Raw genomic sequence first — 18,535 nt, 5'->3', positions numbered from 1 at the left:
AGAAATGCTTAGGCTGTGAAGGAGATACCAAATTGGATGACAGTCTGGTCACAAAAGGAAAAAAATGTATGGTTCAGAAGTACATTGTGAAATTACAACTAGCCACACAAATTCTAAACAGCTAAAAGTGTTTAATCTGATCTATTTATTCTATTAATTATTTAGTTAGACTACCTGAGTCTAAATGCTCGTCTGTCTCAGGGGCAGACTTCAAAATGAAAGAAGCTTTATCTTCGCTTGGAAAAAAAAAAGATGGCTTCTGAGACAGTTATTGCAGTGGCAAATCCTAAAGACAACAAGACCTATCTATAAATTTTAAATTCTTCACTTTGGAAGTAGAGCTCTACTGCAGTGGTATAGTGTATGCGGAACAGGTGCAGTAGGTTGAAAATTAATTACACCTCCTTCTACATTGGACACCCAAACAAAGTCTTACTAATGTCTTATTCTGGTACAATGTATTTACCCTTGGAGTATACACTGGTTTTGAAATATTGATGTATTTTTGTTACTGTAAAGATTTTGATGGTAGGTACATCCTTATTTCAGAGCCAGCCATCCCCAAACAAATCACAGAAACTTTTTAAGAGAGGTAAAAACTCTTTCTATCTTCAAAAAACTATTTCGGAGAGAAGGTTTCCCAGTCACTAATACTTTAAGATCTCTATTCTCACAAAATGTAGCATCTGTATTGCTGAACCAGACACACTGAAACACCACAGGTAGCACTCACTGCAAGTCATACGCAGGTCTAGAGATCTTATATTCCTGAGTTTCTGTCAAAATAGCATTGACTATATTACCTCATGTTTTCTGACATTGTAAAAATCAGTAATGTATTTATTGAGTTTTAGAGAAATGGAACACATTTTGAACGCAACTGTTGTGTTAACTCACCCCCAAAGAGTTCATAGTTGCCAAGCTGGGTGTCTGAGGGACTCTGGCCGAAGATGGGCTACGATTTAAAGAATGAGACCTATTCACTGAGGATGCACGCTGGATTTGCAGAGGTGCTTTGGCTGAAAAGGGACGTTGCTCAGCTGCCTGTGACTGCATAGTCAATATTGATATTGAACGAGGGCAGCTTACAGAACGCCTTATTGGACCTGTGGATGATGTGGGGGATGAATATGATGGAGATTTTGTATTTTTAATTGAAGGTTTCCAGTTCATTCTACCTGCAGACAAATTAAATGAATGATGTAATTACTTATTATTCTCTTAACACCCATTTTTCAGTCTTTGCAACTAACAACATATATGACCAACATGTGTGCATGTATGTTGTACTATAATGTATGTTGACTAACAACTATATATGTAGCAGTCAGCCATATCAGATCCCCTAATAATACATACTTTACGTACTCTGTAGGAACATTTATTTCTTCCTCATAGTCAGCTTTAATCAGGTAGACTCCAGTCCTCTATAAAATGCATCAGATTTATGACAGAATGCATAAGCCCTATAGGTCAAAAAATATGTGGCTACTGTGTGTGGCTTCTTCATGGTAAGAATATGGAAACAGGAGAGAAAATTTGGTTGATGGATCACATATTTGCAGATCCGGTCTCCCTCATCTGCTCCTGCATAGCTGTACAGTTTTTTAATTCAGTCTTCTGCTAAATAAAGGATGCTGCTATGAAAAATAAATTTTAGAAGCTGTGTTGTATGTGTGCAATTACATGATGAAATTCTTTGAGACAACACAGCATGCTATTTTTTGTTTTAGCAGTGTATCTACCATGTTCAACAGAACATGCTCACACAAATGCTCTGCAGCAAGCAAGAAAACAATCAGGAAAAAAAAAAAAAATCTGTGCAGGGATCTCATCTGGAATATATTACCTTCTATATGTCTCCAGATACATTTCTTTATCCTTTCTATATTCCAGAAAATTCAAGCTTAATAAGACTACCTTTTACAGGGAAAAAAATAACAATCTGTTCGAAAAAAAAAAATCTAAGAGCAAAGAGGAACATTCACACCATTTCCAAGTGTAGCCCAGGTGTATTTTTCTCTTTAGCATTCTTGGCAAAAGAATATTCATTTTTTCCTTTTTTAAAAATCATTTTCATTAACTTAGAAAAGATTTTAAAGAAGACAAAACAGGCAAACTGGTGTTTAACCCTGAGTTACAAATGTTGATACAGTCTAAAATACTGAAGTATTTTATATAATTCATCATGAATGCCATTCTTACCTGGAAAAGTGACCATTTAAATTACCTGATCGTTCCAAAGATTTGTATCTATTTTCTTCAAGATCATATGAAACTTTTTTCTCTTTTTTTTCATTGTGATCTTCCTTTTCAGTTTCTTCTCCCGATTCTGACATACTGCTACCGCTATCACAGCTACTATCACTATTGTAGTTCTTAAATTTTCTTAAGGGCTGTGCACTTTCTGGCATTGAACACAAGGGCTAAAGCAAAAAAAAAAAAGAAGAAAAAAAGAGAGAGAGAAAAAAAACACCCAAGAAATTGAATTCCTTCATAATCCCAAAAGAACACTTTACTATCATACTAGGTCCTTCATCCAGGCAGGTTCATTTGTACATATTTAAACCCTCCCAAATTGGATTGGAAGTTTGTCCTTTAGTTTAGAATAAATGCTTAAATATTTCATTAAATTCACTACACAGTCATCCTAATCTTTCTCACATGAAGAGCACCATAATGTAGTATGGGGAAAAAAATTATTTTACTTCAAGTATGACTTACACTACCAGACATACTGAGTTATAGTTTGAAATCATAAATCGAGTGATACAGAATACCATTTACAATCAGTTTCTATCCGTCACTGATATTTGCAATACCTGTACCTATAGTTTAATAATGATCAATGTGAAGAAAAGAAATACATCAGGGAACTTTGGCTGGTATACTTCTGAAAGAGAAAGTGATTAATCCACACCCGGCAGAAAGCAGAAAGTGAAAGAATATAACAAGCTATGCTAGGTGTATTTGGTGTCCCATATGCATATGGGATTCAGTGTCATTAGGTAATTAATCTTGTGCTATTACCAAGGATACTGCAAGACAAAAATCAAAAAGTAGGAGACAGAGAAACTGCTGCAAGAACAGAAACTACAAATGAAAATTTTTCGTCTTCCATCTACCATCAGGCAGACAAGAAAAATGCAGTATACTCCATTATATCTATTATCCTAAGAAGGCTCATGTGGTCACTTCTTTTTCCTACATATTTTCTTTCCAGTATCTCTCAACTATAAGATAAGATGGCCTCATCTTCCTAGTTGTCTAATGGACTGCAATTAAAACTCAGATTTAAAAAAATTAATATCATAATTTCTGAACATATTTTGGGTCAGAGTGAAAGATATCTCCTCTCAGAATGAATTTAAATTGCCCTATTATCTTAGCATAATGTAATGCACCAAGATTTATTGCAAAGGGCAATAGAAAAAAGCTCCAAATATATGGTTCCTGCAAGATAAAATTTATAATTAAACATATGCCACCTAAACTTCTATTCCAGCCAAGGAAGGAAAGAGATTTCTGCCACCAACGTAAAAGAAACAGTATGTTTATGCAAGCCCAAGCTGTTAGATCAGATGAGGAAAAGTTGAAGAAGAATATTCCACTGAGGAGAGCCCTGGCAATTGTTCAATTACACAAAGAATATTTTGATATCTATCTACCTGCCAAAAGGACAAATTAAGGTGCCTCAACACTTACTGCTTTCTCAAAAATAGTAGCTGTCCTTATCAGGAAATGCTGTGTATCATGGAGATATATTGATCAGACATTCCTGATGAGTTATACAAGGTATAATAAACATTTTCAATCAAAACTCACGGGGGCTTTAAGGTAGATCTCATTCCTACTTATCATATGCGTGTTCCTCACACATTCTACACTAAACAATAAGAACATCCTGACCAAGACTTCACATCAATTAACGAAAAAGAATAAAAAGAAAGGTCAAAGAAATTAAAAAAAGCAGTAACACAAAAAAAACCCAAGTACTAGCTAGATCTGGGTTTAAACTGACCTCTTAAAATAAGAGGTATTTGATTGCTTAGCAATTCTAATCACCTTGATTTTCCCCTTATGCTAACCTGATTTTTCTTTGATTAAACTCATCTGATTTTATATCAGAAGAATAAAAATAAAAGTAATTGCTCATTTCCTCTAAAATATCTGTTATTTTATTTCCTTAGTTCTTTCTCCTGCACTAACAGGTGCAATGTAATAAACATGAGTAAACTTTACAGTGTGTAGGTATAAGGTGCCCTCTAGAGGCTACAAATAAACCAGACATTTCCAGAATGTATTTCTCAAAGTAGAATAAAGTAGTATTTTAATTGCAGGCAAAAATGCCTTCATTCTGGGAATTTCTTGACTTATTTTCTACTCTGAGCTCCTAATCACATTCAAATAAAAATAAGGCTGAAATCCCTAGCAAATATAGAATTGTTGTTACACACAAAGCTTATTTATACACACACACCCCTCTACCCCTCCGAGATATATATAGATATATAGATATATGTGCGCATAAATGTGTATGTATATATATGTTTTTCTGTACGGAGGAGGATAAGGAGGAAAACACCTCTCTTTCCTAACTATTCCAGCTGTTCTGCATACAGTTTTCTCAGTCCTGACTGTTTCTTTTTTGGAGGAAGAGAGCGCACCCGAAGCAGAGCATCTGACCTCCCAACAGTAGCTTCTGTCAGCAGGCCAGCCACTGACTTTTAAGGGAGGACAGGACTTTATGACCTTCTGAAAGAACCTTTCATGTTGACTAACGTGACGTGAAAAGTCCTGTTCCCTCAGGTTTGTTTTGTCTATTAGATCTTGCATATATTATTTTTTGATATGCTAATGGATCTTTATTTGTAGGATCTTATGATTACAGGAAGATGAGTTCTACAGCTAGGTTATTCTCTTACCTGATAGATTGACAGGCAATAGTAAGTTCTGCTGCCTGCCTCACTTACCAGATTTCTATACAGATATGTATTTAGATACTACATATTTCATAGCAGACCCTTTACAAAGAGGTGGCCAATCAAATGCATGTTATTAGCCATATGCACCTTACCCCTTACAGGAAAGAGGTGATGCTCTTTTGGTACAAGATGCAAGGACCATCTGCAATGGGCATCTGTATTTCAAAGGGAGTGCATAGGATATTATGCAACCAGGGAAGTCTCCAGTCACATGGCTTCACTGTAGGCATGGGTTAAATGATTGAGAAGTATATCAGGACCCTAAAAACGATGCAGGAATAGAGATCCTGTACAGCATGAAGTGCGCACACTGCAAGGAAAAGAAACAATCTCCTTGGATAAGCTAGTTTCATTGCCTTTCCTTTTGATTTCATCAGTTTTATGGAAAAAAAAAAAGTGAGAATTTTGGTCATAAGCAATTTTTTCTTTCTCCTCTAAGTGCAAACAGTATTGTACTGGTAGAGCAGCTTGTAAGCTGCAGAATCCGTTTGTCTGCTATAAAAGAAGACCACGTCATATAGTCGCACTCATAAATTGATCGGGCTTCACCTTAAAATTAATTAAGAGAGGTTTCTCAATTTGGGGTCAGTACTCTATTAAATGCTTATGGCCTCCAGCATGGGAATGGCTTGTGTGCAACCAGTGTAGAGATAGTATAGATCAAGTCTGTCTGCATACAGTCAGCCAGATAGATGCGCTCTGAGGGCTGCTGGGAAAAGACAGGCTTCTGAAAAAAGGGAAAATGTGACTGAGATGTTAAACTTAAGTGACCCTATGTTAAAGAACTGAAAACAAAACCTCGGGGAAAAGAATCCCTGAAGACTGTGGATTGGGTGTTTTGATAGAGGGGACTGGATTTTATTTTTTTTTTCTTTAAATGAATCCACCACTGTTAAAGCACTAGCTCACAAAATCCCTGTATTTGTAATGAGGTTCCAGCAAATCTATCTTAATACCAGATTGGGTATGCAGATCCTCTTTCCAGTATGCACGCCTGTAATAAGATGTAGCTCTTTGGATTCTTGCACATATCTGAAGAACCCCTGCAAGCTCAGGACAATTGTCAGCATTCATTTTGTACAGAAGTTCCCAGATTTGTACACCATGTCATCAGAAACATAAAATGCTGTAAAAAAAATTTACATGCATCCATAAACAAATCCCTCAGAGCTCAGGAACATAAATGTAGGCTCTTCTAAGCAGACTTGACCTAAAACGTCTGCAAGATATAAGAAATATACTTATTTTAGCCAAGCCCAAACTATTTATCTTTACAGGCTTACAGAGATATGCAGTGTATTTAAGACAAACAATTGCATGAACTACACACACAACCAGAAAGCATTAAGCTATAAATAATATACGTGGATATGGATGGATATGAAACAGGCTCCAAGATGTACTGTACAACCCTTCTAGCAAGTAAGCAAGCTACAGATACATCATAATCATAATTAATCCTTTAAGCCTCCATAGTGCCTTTTGTCCCATGATCTCAAAATTGCCTAGTAGCATTAATTGATTAAAGGTGAAAGCATTCTTTTGAGATAGGCTATTAATGTAAAAATCATTTCACACACTGAAATAAAGCAATCTCTTGTACAACAGTTGTTGCCATGCACGACAATTCCTCAAAATAGGTTACAGAGGAAAAGAAAGATCTCATATCCAGTTAAAATTTTAATGGGATTTAGTTGGACAAATGGTAGTTATGCTTCTGTCCTGGTTTCAGCTGGGATAATTTTCTTTCTAGTACCTATGTATTGGTTTTATGTGGCAAGGTTTTGGTAGCGGGGGGGGTTACAGGGGTGGCTTCTGTAAGAAGCTGCTGGAAGCTTCCCCTGTGTTCGAGAGAGAGCGAGCCCATACCAGTCGGCTCTGAGACAGACCCGCCACCGGCCAAGGCCGAGCCAATCAGTGATAGTGATAACGCCTCTGTGATAACATTTTTAAGAAGGAAAAAAAAGTTGGGAGAGTGAGAAACAGCCGCTGGAGAGAGGAGTGAGAACATATAAGAGAAACAAGCCTGCGGACACCAAGGTCAGTGAAGAAGGAGGGGGAGGAGATGCTCCAGGCGCCGGAGCGAAGATTCCCCTGCAGCCCGTGGTGAAGACCCTGGTGAGGCAGGCTGTCCCCCTGCAGTCCAGGGAGGTCCACGGTGGAGCAGATCTCCACCTGCAGCCCGTGGAGGACCCCACGCCAGAGCAGGTGGGTTCCCGAAGGAGGCTGTGACCCCGTGGGAACCCCACGCTGGAGCAGGTTCCTGGCAGGACCTGCGGATCTGTGGAGAGAGGAGCCCGTGGAGCAGGTTTTCTGGCAGGACTTGTGACCCCGTGGGGGACCCGCGCTGGAGCAGTGTGCTCCTGAAGGACTGCACACCGTGGAAAGGACCCATGCTGGAGCAGTTCGTGAAGAGCTGCAGCCCGTGGGAATGGCCCACGTTGGAGAAGTTCGTGGAGGACTGACCCCATGGGTGGGACCCCATGCTGGAGCGGGGGCAGAGTGTGATCAGCCCTCACCCTGAGGAGGTGAAGCGGCAGAAAATAACATGTGATGACCGTAAACCCCATCCCTGTCCCCCTTGTGCCGCTGGGGGGGCTTGGTGGAGAAATCCAGGAGTGAAGTTGTGCCTGGGAAGAAGGGAGGGGTGGTGGGAAGGTGTTCTGAGATTTCGTTTTATTTCTCATTACCTTACTCTGGCTGATTTGTAATAAATTGAGCTAATTTTCCCTAAGCTGAGTCTGTTTTGCCCGTGACGGTAATTAGTGAATGATCTCTCCTGTCCTTATCTCGACCCGCAAGTTTTTGTTATATTTTTCTCTCCCCTGTCCAGCTGAGGATGGGGGAGTGATAGAACGGCTTTGGTGGGCACCTGGCGTTCAGCCAGGGTCAACCCATCACAACCTAGTATAGTGTTATGTTTTGGATTCAGTATGAGAAGAATCTTGATAACACACTGATGTTTTCAATTGTTGCCAAGTCGTGTTTACACCAAGTTAGACTTTTCAACTTCTCATGCCCAGCCAGCAGGAAGACTGGAGGGGCACAAGAAATTGGGAGGGGACACAGCCAGGACAGTGGACCCAAACTGGCCAAATGGGTATTTCATACCATGTGACGTCATGCCCAGTATATAAACTGGGGGGAGTTGGCCTGGGGGCGATCGCTGTGTGGGAACTAATTGGGCATCAGGCAGCAAGTGGTGAGCAATTGCATTGTGCATCACTTGTTTTGTATATTCCAATCCTTTAATTATTATTGTCATTTTATTATTATTATCATCATTATTAGTTTCTTCCTTTCTGTCCTATTAAAGTGTTCCTATCTCAAACCATGAGTTTTACCTTTTTCCTTCCGATTCTCTCCCCCATCCCATTGCATGGGGGGGAGTGAGTGAGCAGCTGTGTGGTGCTTAGCTGCTGGCTGGGGTTAAACCATGACAGCTTCTCTCCATAATTTATAAAAAAAAAAAAAAAAAAAAAAAGGCTAATGGCAGTCTGAGGAAGAAAACTTCCATGAGGATCAGCTAACTAAATTCCCCACTTAAAATTCTCAGACTGCTTCTCTACAGCATGAAATAAAAAATTGGTATCTAAAAGCCAAATACCTTAGGTCCTCGCTGCCTGGTGCATTTTCCCATTAGTTTTTCATCATCTATTTCACATTGCTCCAGAAGATCCAAAATGTCCTCTTCCTAGAAATGGGAATTTGACTACAATCAATTCAAAGCAGGACATATCCTATCCTTCCAAAATTCAAGTACCAAGTGGTAGGAATTTGAAATTACTTTGATTACTAATTCCTGAAATAAGACTGTGAATCCCTCCACAGGAGGATATAAAAGTATTTCTTCTGATACATGCATCTCTGCTTGCAACCAACAAGAAATTGAAAGTTAAAATCAGGTCTTAACATTTATTAAAGATAAAAGTCTGAAGAAAGTGTTGAACAAAGATTCCTGTAAAACTGCTGGATGATGCCAACTACAAAGATGGGAAATTATTTCTCCGATTTCTAATTAAATCACGTTAGTTGGTTATTTTAAATATAGCCATTTTCCTACTGTCTCTGACTACATAAGTAAGCAATCAGGCAGAGTTTTTTGATGCCTTAAACTAGTGGAGCTGGTTTTATGGTATCTCTCATTCCAGTCCATACAAGTGGATGAATAGGCTGGGGACATTACTGGAGGAAGAAGGAGGCAATTACCAGCTCAAAAGCAGTTTCTGCCAACCTCTGGTTTGGCCAGGGGTAAGGCTGAGGATCAGGGAAATGGTAAAGTAGCTTAAAGCCATCTAGCCTGTTTCCACCCTGGGTCCACTGCAGTTCATCCAGATTCAAGGATCTGGCCACAAGCTGCACAAAGAATAATAATAAAATGATGGAAATATTATCAAATGCTATTTATTAGCCATCATACATGATTATTGTGAAACTAATCTACAAGGTCATGAATTCCATGATTAATAACTCTTAAAAGCCAATACTTCTTGTGCTTCAGTACCTTCATTCTTTTTAAAGGGTTATTCATTTCCCGCTGAAGTGAAGCTGCTCTCCCAGCAAGAAACGTCTGGAAAGCAGTGGCTAACAAACTCTCATACTTTTCAAGTAATGTCTTATCATCAGGAGGGTAAATTCTCCTAAAATAGGGAAAAAAAATAAATTAAGCTTAAGATAGAAGCTGAGCTATTTATCACAGTAGGAACAAAAGTAATGCAGCTAATTCATAGTCTCTTCTATAATGCATACACATCCCATCTATAATAATTATATAATATCATATCATAAAACATATACTCTGAACATTGCTCTCTAAATCTAATTTTAACTCAGTGAACACATTCATGTTTAAACCAGCAATTAGCCAGTCAAAAGAAATACCATGCAGGTCATTCCAGAGATATACCAAAACTCAGTTTTGCAGTGCTCTGAAATTCCAGTGGGTGTGAATGATGCATGCAGGTGTGAATGATTCATGAAATATTAACAAAATATTGCATGTAAAATTCAGAGCCACAAAATAATTTGTATTAGCAATAAAAGGACACAAAACAGTGAAAATATGAACAATTGCTTTCAGTTAATGAGCATGATATAAATTAAAGATTGAACATGTACTGCACTTGAATGCTAAATCCTCCAAAATAATGAACAGAACCAAACACATACTATAAGAAAAAAAAAATTCTGGTACATGGATGTACACGGTGGCTCTGATTTTCCATTAAAGCAGCTACGCCGTTATTCTCTAAAATTACAGGTAAGGAGATTATGACAATATGAGAAGCAGGACTTGGTGATTTATTCATGCTCATCAAGCAACAATGGGCTTTGAAGAAAACCACTCCAATCCATTTGTCATGAATGCCTGAAACACAGCCAGAAATTATGAAGGTAGAAGACTAATTTCTAATGTATTGTAAGGAGTAATCCATAAATTAATTTTGTCTGCATTGTGCAAAGCATAGGTACCATTGACTGACATTATGTGACTTTCATGGTTTTGTTGATCTTTTGTGAACCTCTTAGAAGGTTCTTTCTCCTTCTTCCTTTTCAATCTTTTTCTCCTTGAAAAGGTATCTTTCATGATGATTTTGTTGCAATGAAAAAGCAACTGTTACGATCCCATTAGACTCAGGGCAGTTCTAGAGCAAACTGAAGATGGTTCCAGTTTGCATAAAACACCTATAGGAGCTCTAAGCTAGTTGCAGTCAAGACTTTTTAATGGCATTGATTGTACTGCTGAAAAAGTGCCATAGAACAATACTTTAAAGAAAGGATATTAACTTTAATATATGTAGAAATACACTGCAGCTAAAGGCCATTTCAAAGTCATATATATCCTTTTCAGTTCCTCATGAATTCACAAGAGCTTGAAAGTATGGCTCCTACTTTGACCACCTCAGGACTCCTACTGGAATCAGTGGGCTAGTTGTGCTTGCAGACAGACACTTGACTAAGCCAACTGCTGAACTGACATCCATAGATTAAATCAAAGCCTGATGAGGTCAATTGAGGTTTCTCTGGATTTTAATTCAGAAAGCTGTATTAATCCATGCAGCAATACTAGCACCCAAAATTTCCATGATTCTATGGCAATGCCTGATAGAAGCTAGTCCTGCTCTGCAGGAGAACATCGCAAGACAACAACTTCATAATGCTCAGATAAAATTTCTCTGCATCTCTAGCCGAGATACCTTTACTCCTTAGGCTCTGCTGATTCTTCAGCCTTTTAGCAAACCCATGGTAATTTGAAATCACAAAGCTGTTCTGCCCTTTTACATGTGCACATTCCTCATGAAATGACACTTCACTTTTTCTTAAGGAAAAGAATAATTTTTGTATTTTTATTGATTTACATTAACTAAAAAGCTAAATAAAGAGAACATTTGGCTCATTTTCAGTCAAGAACTGAATAAGCAACCTAAAATGTGATCATTTAAAAAGTTAGGCTTTAAAGTTATCGAAAAAGCAAAATGTATTAAAGCATCATGATGTTTCTCTTTCTCATAGTCTAAGTAGCACGAAAATAACTGCTTCATTGTGCATTTTTTTTATGTACTAGTTCAGCTCCACATATGTCAAGAAAGGATGTAATTAAAACTGAGAATGTTAGAAAGGAAGACTTTGTAAGCAAAATGTTAATTCATCAAAAATGAAAATTTCACAGAAACATCTATCTGTTTAAATGAGAACTTTACTGAGAATTATAGAACATCTGCTCAAAAAAGCAGAAATGAAAAACAGCAGTAAAGGCATTCTGACTAATTCAGAATAAAAGATGTGAACTCAGATCTCCCACGTCCTGGATGAATGTTGTAAAGAATGGGCAAATACATCCATCACCTCTTCCTAGTTGTACTCTGCTCCCTTTTGCCAAATATTCATAGGCTTACTTTCACTTCTCATTGAAGCATATGCTAAGAAATAATAATAAAAACATTGTAAAACAAAATTCTTGTTTCTGACCAATGTCTATTATAACCAACAAGTTAAAGCTCCCTTTTGAATGTATTTTACCAAGGAATCTCAAGATACTTACGTTTAAACCTACTAAGATCCAAAATCAAAAGTGCAGAAATATTAATATAGTATTTCAAATACCATTCTATCAAAAATGACAGAAGCACCAGTAAAGTTTCTGAACTTTTGGCAAGCCTCATAGATAACATTCAGATTTGATTTTTTATAGGGGAATACTCAGATTTGATTTTTTTTTATAGGGGAATACTCACATCCCTATATTGGCCGCCCTAGAGATAAGAATCATCATATGTGATTATAGAACAGGTCCATAATGACAGTTTTGGTACACTGAATGTGAACAATCATGTCTTTCAAGCAAATGTCTTATACAAACACTAGAGTGACTGATGTCATAGAAATTTCTAAGCGCATGCAAAAATTTGGAATAAAAAAAAAGAACTATTTAAAAAAAACAAAAAACTTTACTACCTGGTGTACATGTATATATTTTTTATAAATGCCTACATTTTTAGCAGAAAATTATTATCTACCACAAATACTTGTTTCCATTTTTCCTGAAGAATGCATTGAATACTTCCTACTAATACAGTCAAAAATAGTTACCGGTAGTTCCCCATGTGTCTATTTTCATGCTCCTCTTTAGAAATCTGTTTACGTACTTGTGCAAGTCTTTCCTTCTACAAATCAAGAAAATAAGACAATTAAAACAAAGAGAGAATAAGCCACGGGCAAGAAAGAGCACTTTTTTTTCCTTCCTACCAGTTCTTCTTTTCTCCTTTCCAGTGTGTGGCGCTGCTTCTCCCAGTCTGAGGAACCTGGCAACAGTTTTTTCATTGAACCTTGACCATACAGTCTTTTTTGAGCCTCAGCCTTCTGTTGAGCTAAATTTCTCCTTTTATCACTTGTCCTGAAACACAGATGATATCAAGATATGTCAATCCAATGCAGCTGAAATAAGATACAATTTCATCTCAAGTATATCATCTGTTTTTTCCAGTCAGTCGTGTGCAGTTTATGACACAAAATTAGAATTGAAACACTCATTAAGAATTTTTTTAAAATATTAACTCTTATGGCTACAATACTTTCACACTTTAAGGTGTACTGTAACGACTCTGTACTAGAATCTAATGTACAAACATAGTTGTATCTATTTTCCTGAAGTGTAATTGGGATATGTTGAAAAAAATCTACAAAGTTTTCCTGTAGAGGGGTATGGCTTTTGACTATATGTGAAACTATCACCAAAGCACATTTCCTGTGTGGCCATATGCCCATGACTGCACTCATATCCCCACTTTGAGACCTGTTTGAAAAATCATTAAAAAAAAAAAAGTACAAAAAATTACTATTACCACTCCTTTTTTGCAAGCACATGAGCAAGAAGAAAAATAAAATTTGGGTTAATTTCAAATAGCAAAACTGACAGCAAGAGAAACATTTATATTTTGAAAATATGAAGGTGAAAAAAAAAGGTCTTCATTTTCTCCTAGCCCAGTTCAAATAAAAAAAAATAAAAAAAAAATCACAGCAACAGAAAGAGAGCCAGACTGAAGAAAAGATGACAAATTTACCGTATGTTGAGAAGCTTTAATGCATTTAGCAGAACGCCTTTTTTTACATCATAGTCTATTTTTTGATCAGTTCCAAAGCTTGGGGCACGATTAATCTGAAAAAATGAGATACAGAAGACTCAGGAATGTTCAGGTTCACTGGGAACACATCTATTGTAACAGGCTTTGGAGAAACTATTCTTTCAAATATAGCAGAGATTAAGAGAATACATGTTGAGAAGCTCTTTTCCTTTTGCATTCTTAAAAAAAATAGAGCATTGAAAGCATCACAGATACTGGGAGTCAGGAGATGTAGCTTTCAGCCACCAAGTTATCCAGACACTTAAAATGAAAACCATTCAAGTACTGGCACTATGAAACCAGTCTAATCTATTCTTCGTTGCTGCAACCAGAAAATTTTACCATGCAAAGTGCTGTTAAACATGTTAGAACAAACTATGGGCCATGCAATGGTAGTCCAGCACAGGAAGAGTTAAACTCTTTCCTAGTTCCCAGTCTGAAAGCAACTTTGATTACTTCTCTAAAAATTAACAACCCTAAGGACAGAAAGAGGCTCTAATTCAAGGTCTTCTCAAGTATATTTAAATAACTATTCAGATACACTTTACAGCAACACCTAGAGATCTAAGTTATTAAATCAGTACATAGTGTGAAAACATAAAATAATTAACAGTCTCAGTAACAAAAAGCTTATGAGCTAAGTACAAGATAAGAGATTAAAAATGTTACCGTAAATACAGAGAAACAAGGGAAATGCAACTGGGAATCAGTGAGACTAAATCACACTTAACAGCCAGGAGTCTCAACCAACCACCATATAACCACTGCCAAGCTCTGGAGCTCCTGCAGAAGAACTTCAGGTTTCGGAAAGCTTTGAGGAGTGATAATGAAGTAGCTGTGTCAACATCTCTAGGAACACCTTCCAGGCTGGCATAAAAATGTATACATGAGTAATGATTGCTAATAAGAGGCAGGAATCTCACCTTGACTGTGAATGAGCAGTGCTGGTTACAGAAGGGACAGATACTAAAGAGCTCTAGAAGCGAAAACTAATACCTTGTGCCCCATGCAAGCAGAAGTAGGATACAGTGAGTGTGTTCAAAGCAGGGGGCAAAAGCAGTTCATTAAAATTGTGTTTTAACGCTTCAGATATATTAGAGCATCTTAGCGCCTCTACAGTTGTGGGACTGAACTATTTTGGCTGGTGAGCCACCAACTGTTCTGTTGCCAAGTCCCAGCTGCCCCATCACTTACTCTTATAGCCAAAGGGTACCTTTCGGCTTTCAGAATCTACTTGTTTACTGGTTTTGCAGACAGGCTGGCAAAGTGAGCAAGGAGATCTGATGTTGAAAGAAAAATTGCAAAAATTCAGCAGAAATTGTGAAAAAGTGTATACATATTCTTTTTTGGAAGACATTCGTCCAAATATTTAATTGACCAACCTCCTTAGACTGCCCTGTTTGTCTCCTATCACATCACAAAGGCTAATTAATTTTTTTTCTATACTGTGATAGTACATTTATTGACATCCTTTTTTTTTTTTTTAAATGTTGATGTTCCACTTTCAGCTAAGCAAACATGGAAACATTCAAAGAAACGAACACAAGGATTAAAACCCAGTTCTCCAACATTTCATTAGAGAATACCGGTGGTTGACAAGACAATAGATACACTGCATCTCATTTTCAACATGAAGTTTAAACAAAACACTTTAACTAGAGCTGCATTGACTAGGTACAGCTGATAACTGAATTAAGTTGGAAACTTTCTGATTTTGAAATATAATATTGTCTAAGCCAGGAAGGATTTATGTATGTTTCAAAACATATGCATGAAGATCTAATATGCTTCAGTCCAGCAAATACCTAAGTAAGCAAAAAGCTCACTGGACTGGAAACAGAGAACAGAGACATAAAATCAAGCCCCAACTCCTTATTCAGGAGAAATGTTAGGTATTGAACAAAATTATATTCTGTACCATGTATTGAATTTTTTACTCCACATGAATATGTAGCAACTAACAATATTCTACTTCAATACAATGTTTTTGCATGCATTAAAAACAGGTGAACAGACAGAAATGTATTTATTAAAACTTCCAAAACATTCATTTCTAATTTTTTACATACACTGAATCCTTAAATCCAGTGAGACTGCAGTTACATGCAAGGACTTACTTGGAACATGTAAAATGCTACATTGGTCCAATACTGACTTCCTAGAGATGCACAGGCATATGCTTACACAGCATTGAAGCATCCAACTTGAGAGCATACAAAAGTGCACATTGTTGTATTTATATTTGGTTTAGATACTTCCTAGATTTACAACGATTTGAAGTATAATTTTGGGCATAAATTCTCCATTAATAAAAATGTTATAAATGTGTTACTTCTATGAGCGCCAGTGAGAATTAACACTATGAAAAGTGTAAAATAATTTAAATAACAGTTTCTCTCCTACAGGGTGAGTTTTGCCAAAAATCTACATCTGGCACTTCTGAACAAAACTATACTGACTATGTTTATTAAGCAGAAAATCGAAGTGGGGTTAGGAAAAATATAAGAAGGCATTTGAAATGCTAATGTGAAGCAAAATGCTGTCATCAGACATTATACAATCATGCCACACTAAGGTTTCTGTCCCTTTAATGCAGTCATTTAAGAGGCTGAAAAGCTATGGCATTCATAGTTGAAACTGGAGCACTGCTGTATCACCTGCATACTCAATTTTTTGACACACCATTCATGACTAATGTTTGAAATCCCAATCCTGCTGTGACCTCAATCCTGAAGAGTAACCAGAGGGGCAGTAAAAACAGTGATCCCATTCTGGATAGCTATTGCAAACTTGGCTTGGTGCAATATGTTTCAGGTAGCAGTAGATGCAGGTCCAGTACAAATAAAATCCGAGCAACAAGGTACATAAGAAATTTAATACATAGAAAGCAGGCGTGAATTTAAAGTTCATTAGCTATCCCATACTAACTGGCTATGTGTATACTTAAACTTCCTCTTGACTTAGTATGACTGTGCAAGGATGCTTCACTAACAAACTTTTCTCTTTAACCCTTTCATCTGTTCCATGCATTTCCCTTCTCACAACTGAAACTTCAAGAGGCAGTCTTGACAGCTGACCTTAAATGTCAGCTAAAAAGTTTACGTAGTGATAAGTGTAGATAGACTTATGGGAGGTATAAAAATGGGGAATATCTTCATCCATTGCTACCCAAAACTTCATAACCTGACCCCACTGCATAAGTCTCTGATGTGTGAAACCACCCACACTCTTGAGGTAAATCTGCAAGAAATCACAATTAAGTCACAAAACAAAAGGCTTAATCCACAAATAACATTTTTAGAGCAGAAAACCCCTCTTCAATGCCAGAAAAAAACCACACAGCAAATAATCTAATTTCCAGAGCATACAGATAATATGTTCCCTGCAAAGAGTACAACTATCTGGCTACTGCAACATTTTACAGTCTCACCACACAATACCTTTTTAATGCTCCACTCAGTTGTTCTCAGAGGTAACTAATGCCTTTTTCCTTAACAGTGTCTTCATACTATAGACTACCTGGGACCTCACTCAAAGGAATAAAGTAACTATATGCTTGATCTAGCTAAATATCTTCCATGATCAGCATTACTCTTAAACTAGCAGGTAACTGGTTGAATCTACTCATGACAGATTTTATAACACTAATTCTGGAGTTATGTCAGTGCTGTACATTAGGTTTCTGGATAAACTATCTTCAAAACTTCAAATTTTCTAATCTGTTGTATACAACAATGCACAGAAAAGAAAATCTGCTTGATAAACAAATACAGTGTTTCTCTATATAGACTCCTCGACATAATGCTTCTCACATCTATTATTTTTACAATATCACAGTTTTATCTCCCAAATATCTGCTTTACTGGTGATGATACTTCAGCTTCTTTACTTTCTATGACTTTTCAATAGCTATAGAACTGAATTGTCCACATAAGTTTTTAATTCCTCCAACTGTAATCTTCAACTTTGTTTTCATAATTAAAATTTCACTGAATAGAGCACATATAATTAATCAAACTCCTTGTAAGCACAGCAGTTCCATAGCTCAGTGTATTTCACAATTACATACACGTCAGTAGAGGACCTCATATCTGTAACGCTTAAATTAAGAAGCATAAGTTGAAGTACCTCTTGTGAAGGCTCCCATCCACAGTTACATTTGCAAAGAATTCTGATTTTACAAAAATTAAACTCTGTAAATATGTAAGATACACCATTGTCTTCTTCACCAAGACATGGGATAAATTTCAGCCTGGCATTTCACCTGTTTACCAAAATAGTCAAAGAGCATATTCTCGCCTCCCACTGCTGCAGCCTATTAGTATGGAGTAGGAAAAGAAATTTTCCACTATGTCAGACATACCTATTGAAAAGACCTTTCAAAGAAAGATTACATGAATGACTTTATAAACCTAAAATCAATTTAATAAAATATTACATCCTTTCAATAACAGGGATTTAATCTCTGTTCAATCTGTAGGACAGCATGAATGTTTTGGAAAGCATCTCATTCTTTAATAAAGTGATTGAGATTGCTAACAATAGAATTCAAGAAGCAAAAAATTGATAAGCCATAAAAGCCTTATTACACAGAATGCTGTTAGTGGCTACCATTGAGCAGATCTTTGATTACAGATAATCATGAAGTTCATTATAATCACTCATTTCTAAACTTCACAAATTGTGAGAGTGCTAACCACCTTTTTCTTAGCTTAAGCAGAAGGCTGGTTTTCCATGGCAGTTTAATACAAATCCAAGCTGTCATACTCTGCCTACTTCATTGTCTAGGCACAGGGGTTCACAGAGAATTAGGAAGCTGATCCCAATGATCCACACAAAGATCAACCTCACCAAAAATTATTTTTCATTCGTCCTTGATCATCTCAGGAAGGAACCCTACAAGTACCAGTGTCAGTACAGGGAAGGGGA

The 18,535-nt window shown here is 37.0% G+C and overlaps 1 protein-coding gene across 10 annotated transcripts in view; it reads right to left on the bottom strand.

Annotated features, from left to right (window-relative positions):
- Positions 1–18,535, bottom strand: part of TTLL7 (tubulin tyrosine ligase like 7) — an 87,724-nt gene that overhangs the window by 26,892 nt on the left and 42,297 nt on the right. For all 10 annotated transcript variants that reach the window (XR_012652073.1, XM_075039131.1, XM_075039130.1 and 7 more), the window contains 7 exons: positions 13,547–13,641; positions 12,732–12,879; positions 12,576–12,649; positions 9,490–9,625; positions 8,593–8,679; positions 2,231–2,426; positions 898–1,178 (listed from right to left, as the gene is read on the bottom strand). Coding sequence is in view for 9 of the 10 variants with exons in the window: in XM_075039131.1 (XP_074895232.1) it covers positions 898–1,178; positions 2,231–2,426; positions 8,593–8,679; positions 9,490–9,625; positions 12,576–12,649; positions 12,732–12,879; positions 13,547–13,641 (1,017 nt within the window). In the remaining variant the exon portion in view is untranslated. The remainder of the gene's footprint in view (positions 1–897; positions 1,179–2,230; positions 2,427–8,592; positions 8,680–9,489; positions 9,626–12,575; positions 12,650–12,731; positions 12,880–13,546; positions 13,642–18,535) is intronic.

The sequence above is a fragment of the Buteo buteo genome, chromosome 10 (genome assembly GCF_964188355.1).
Source record: "Buteo buteo chromosome 10, bButBut1.hap1.1, whole genome shotgun sequence".
NCBI lineage: Eukaryota > Metazoa > Chordata > Aves > Accipitriformes > Accipitridae > Buteo > Buteo buteo.
This window is presented reverse-complemented; position numbering and strand designations above follow the sequence as displayed.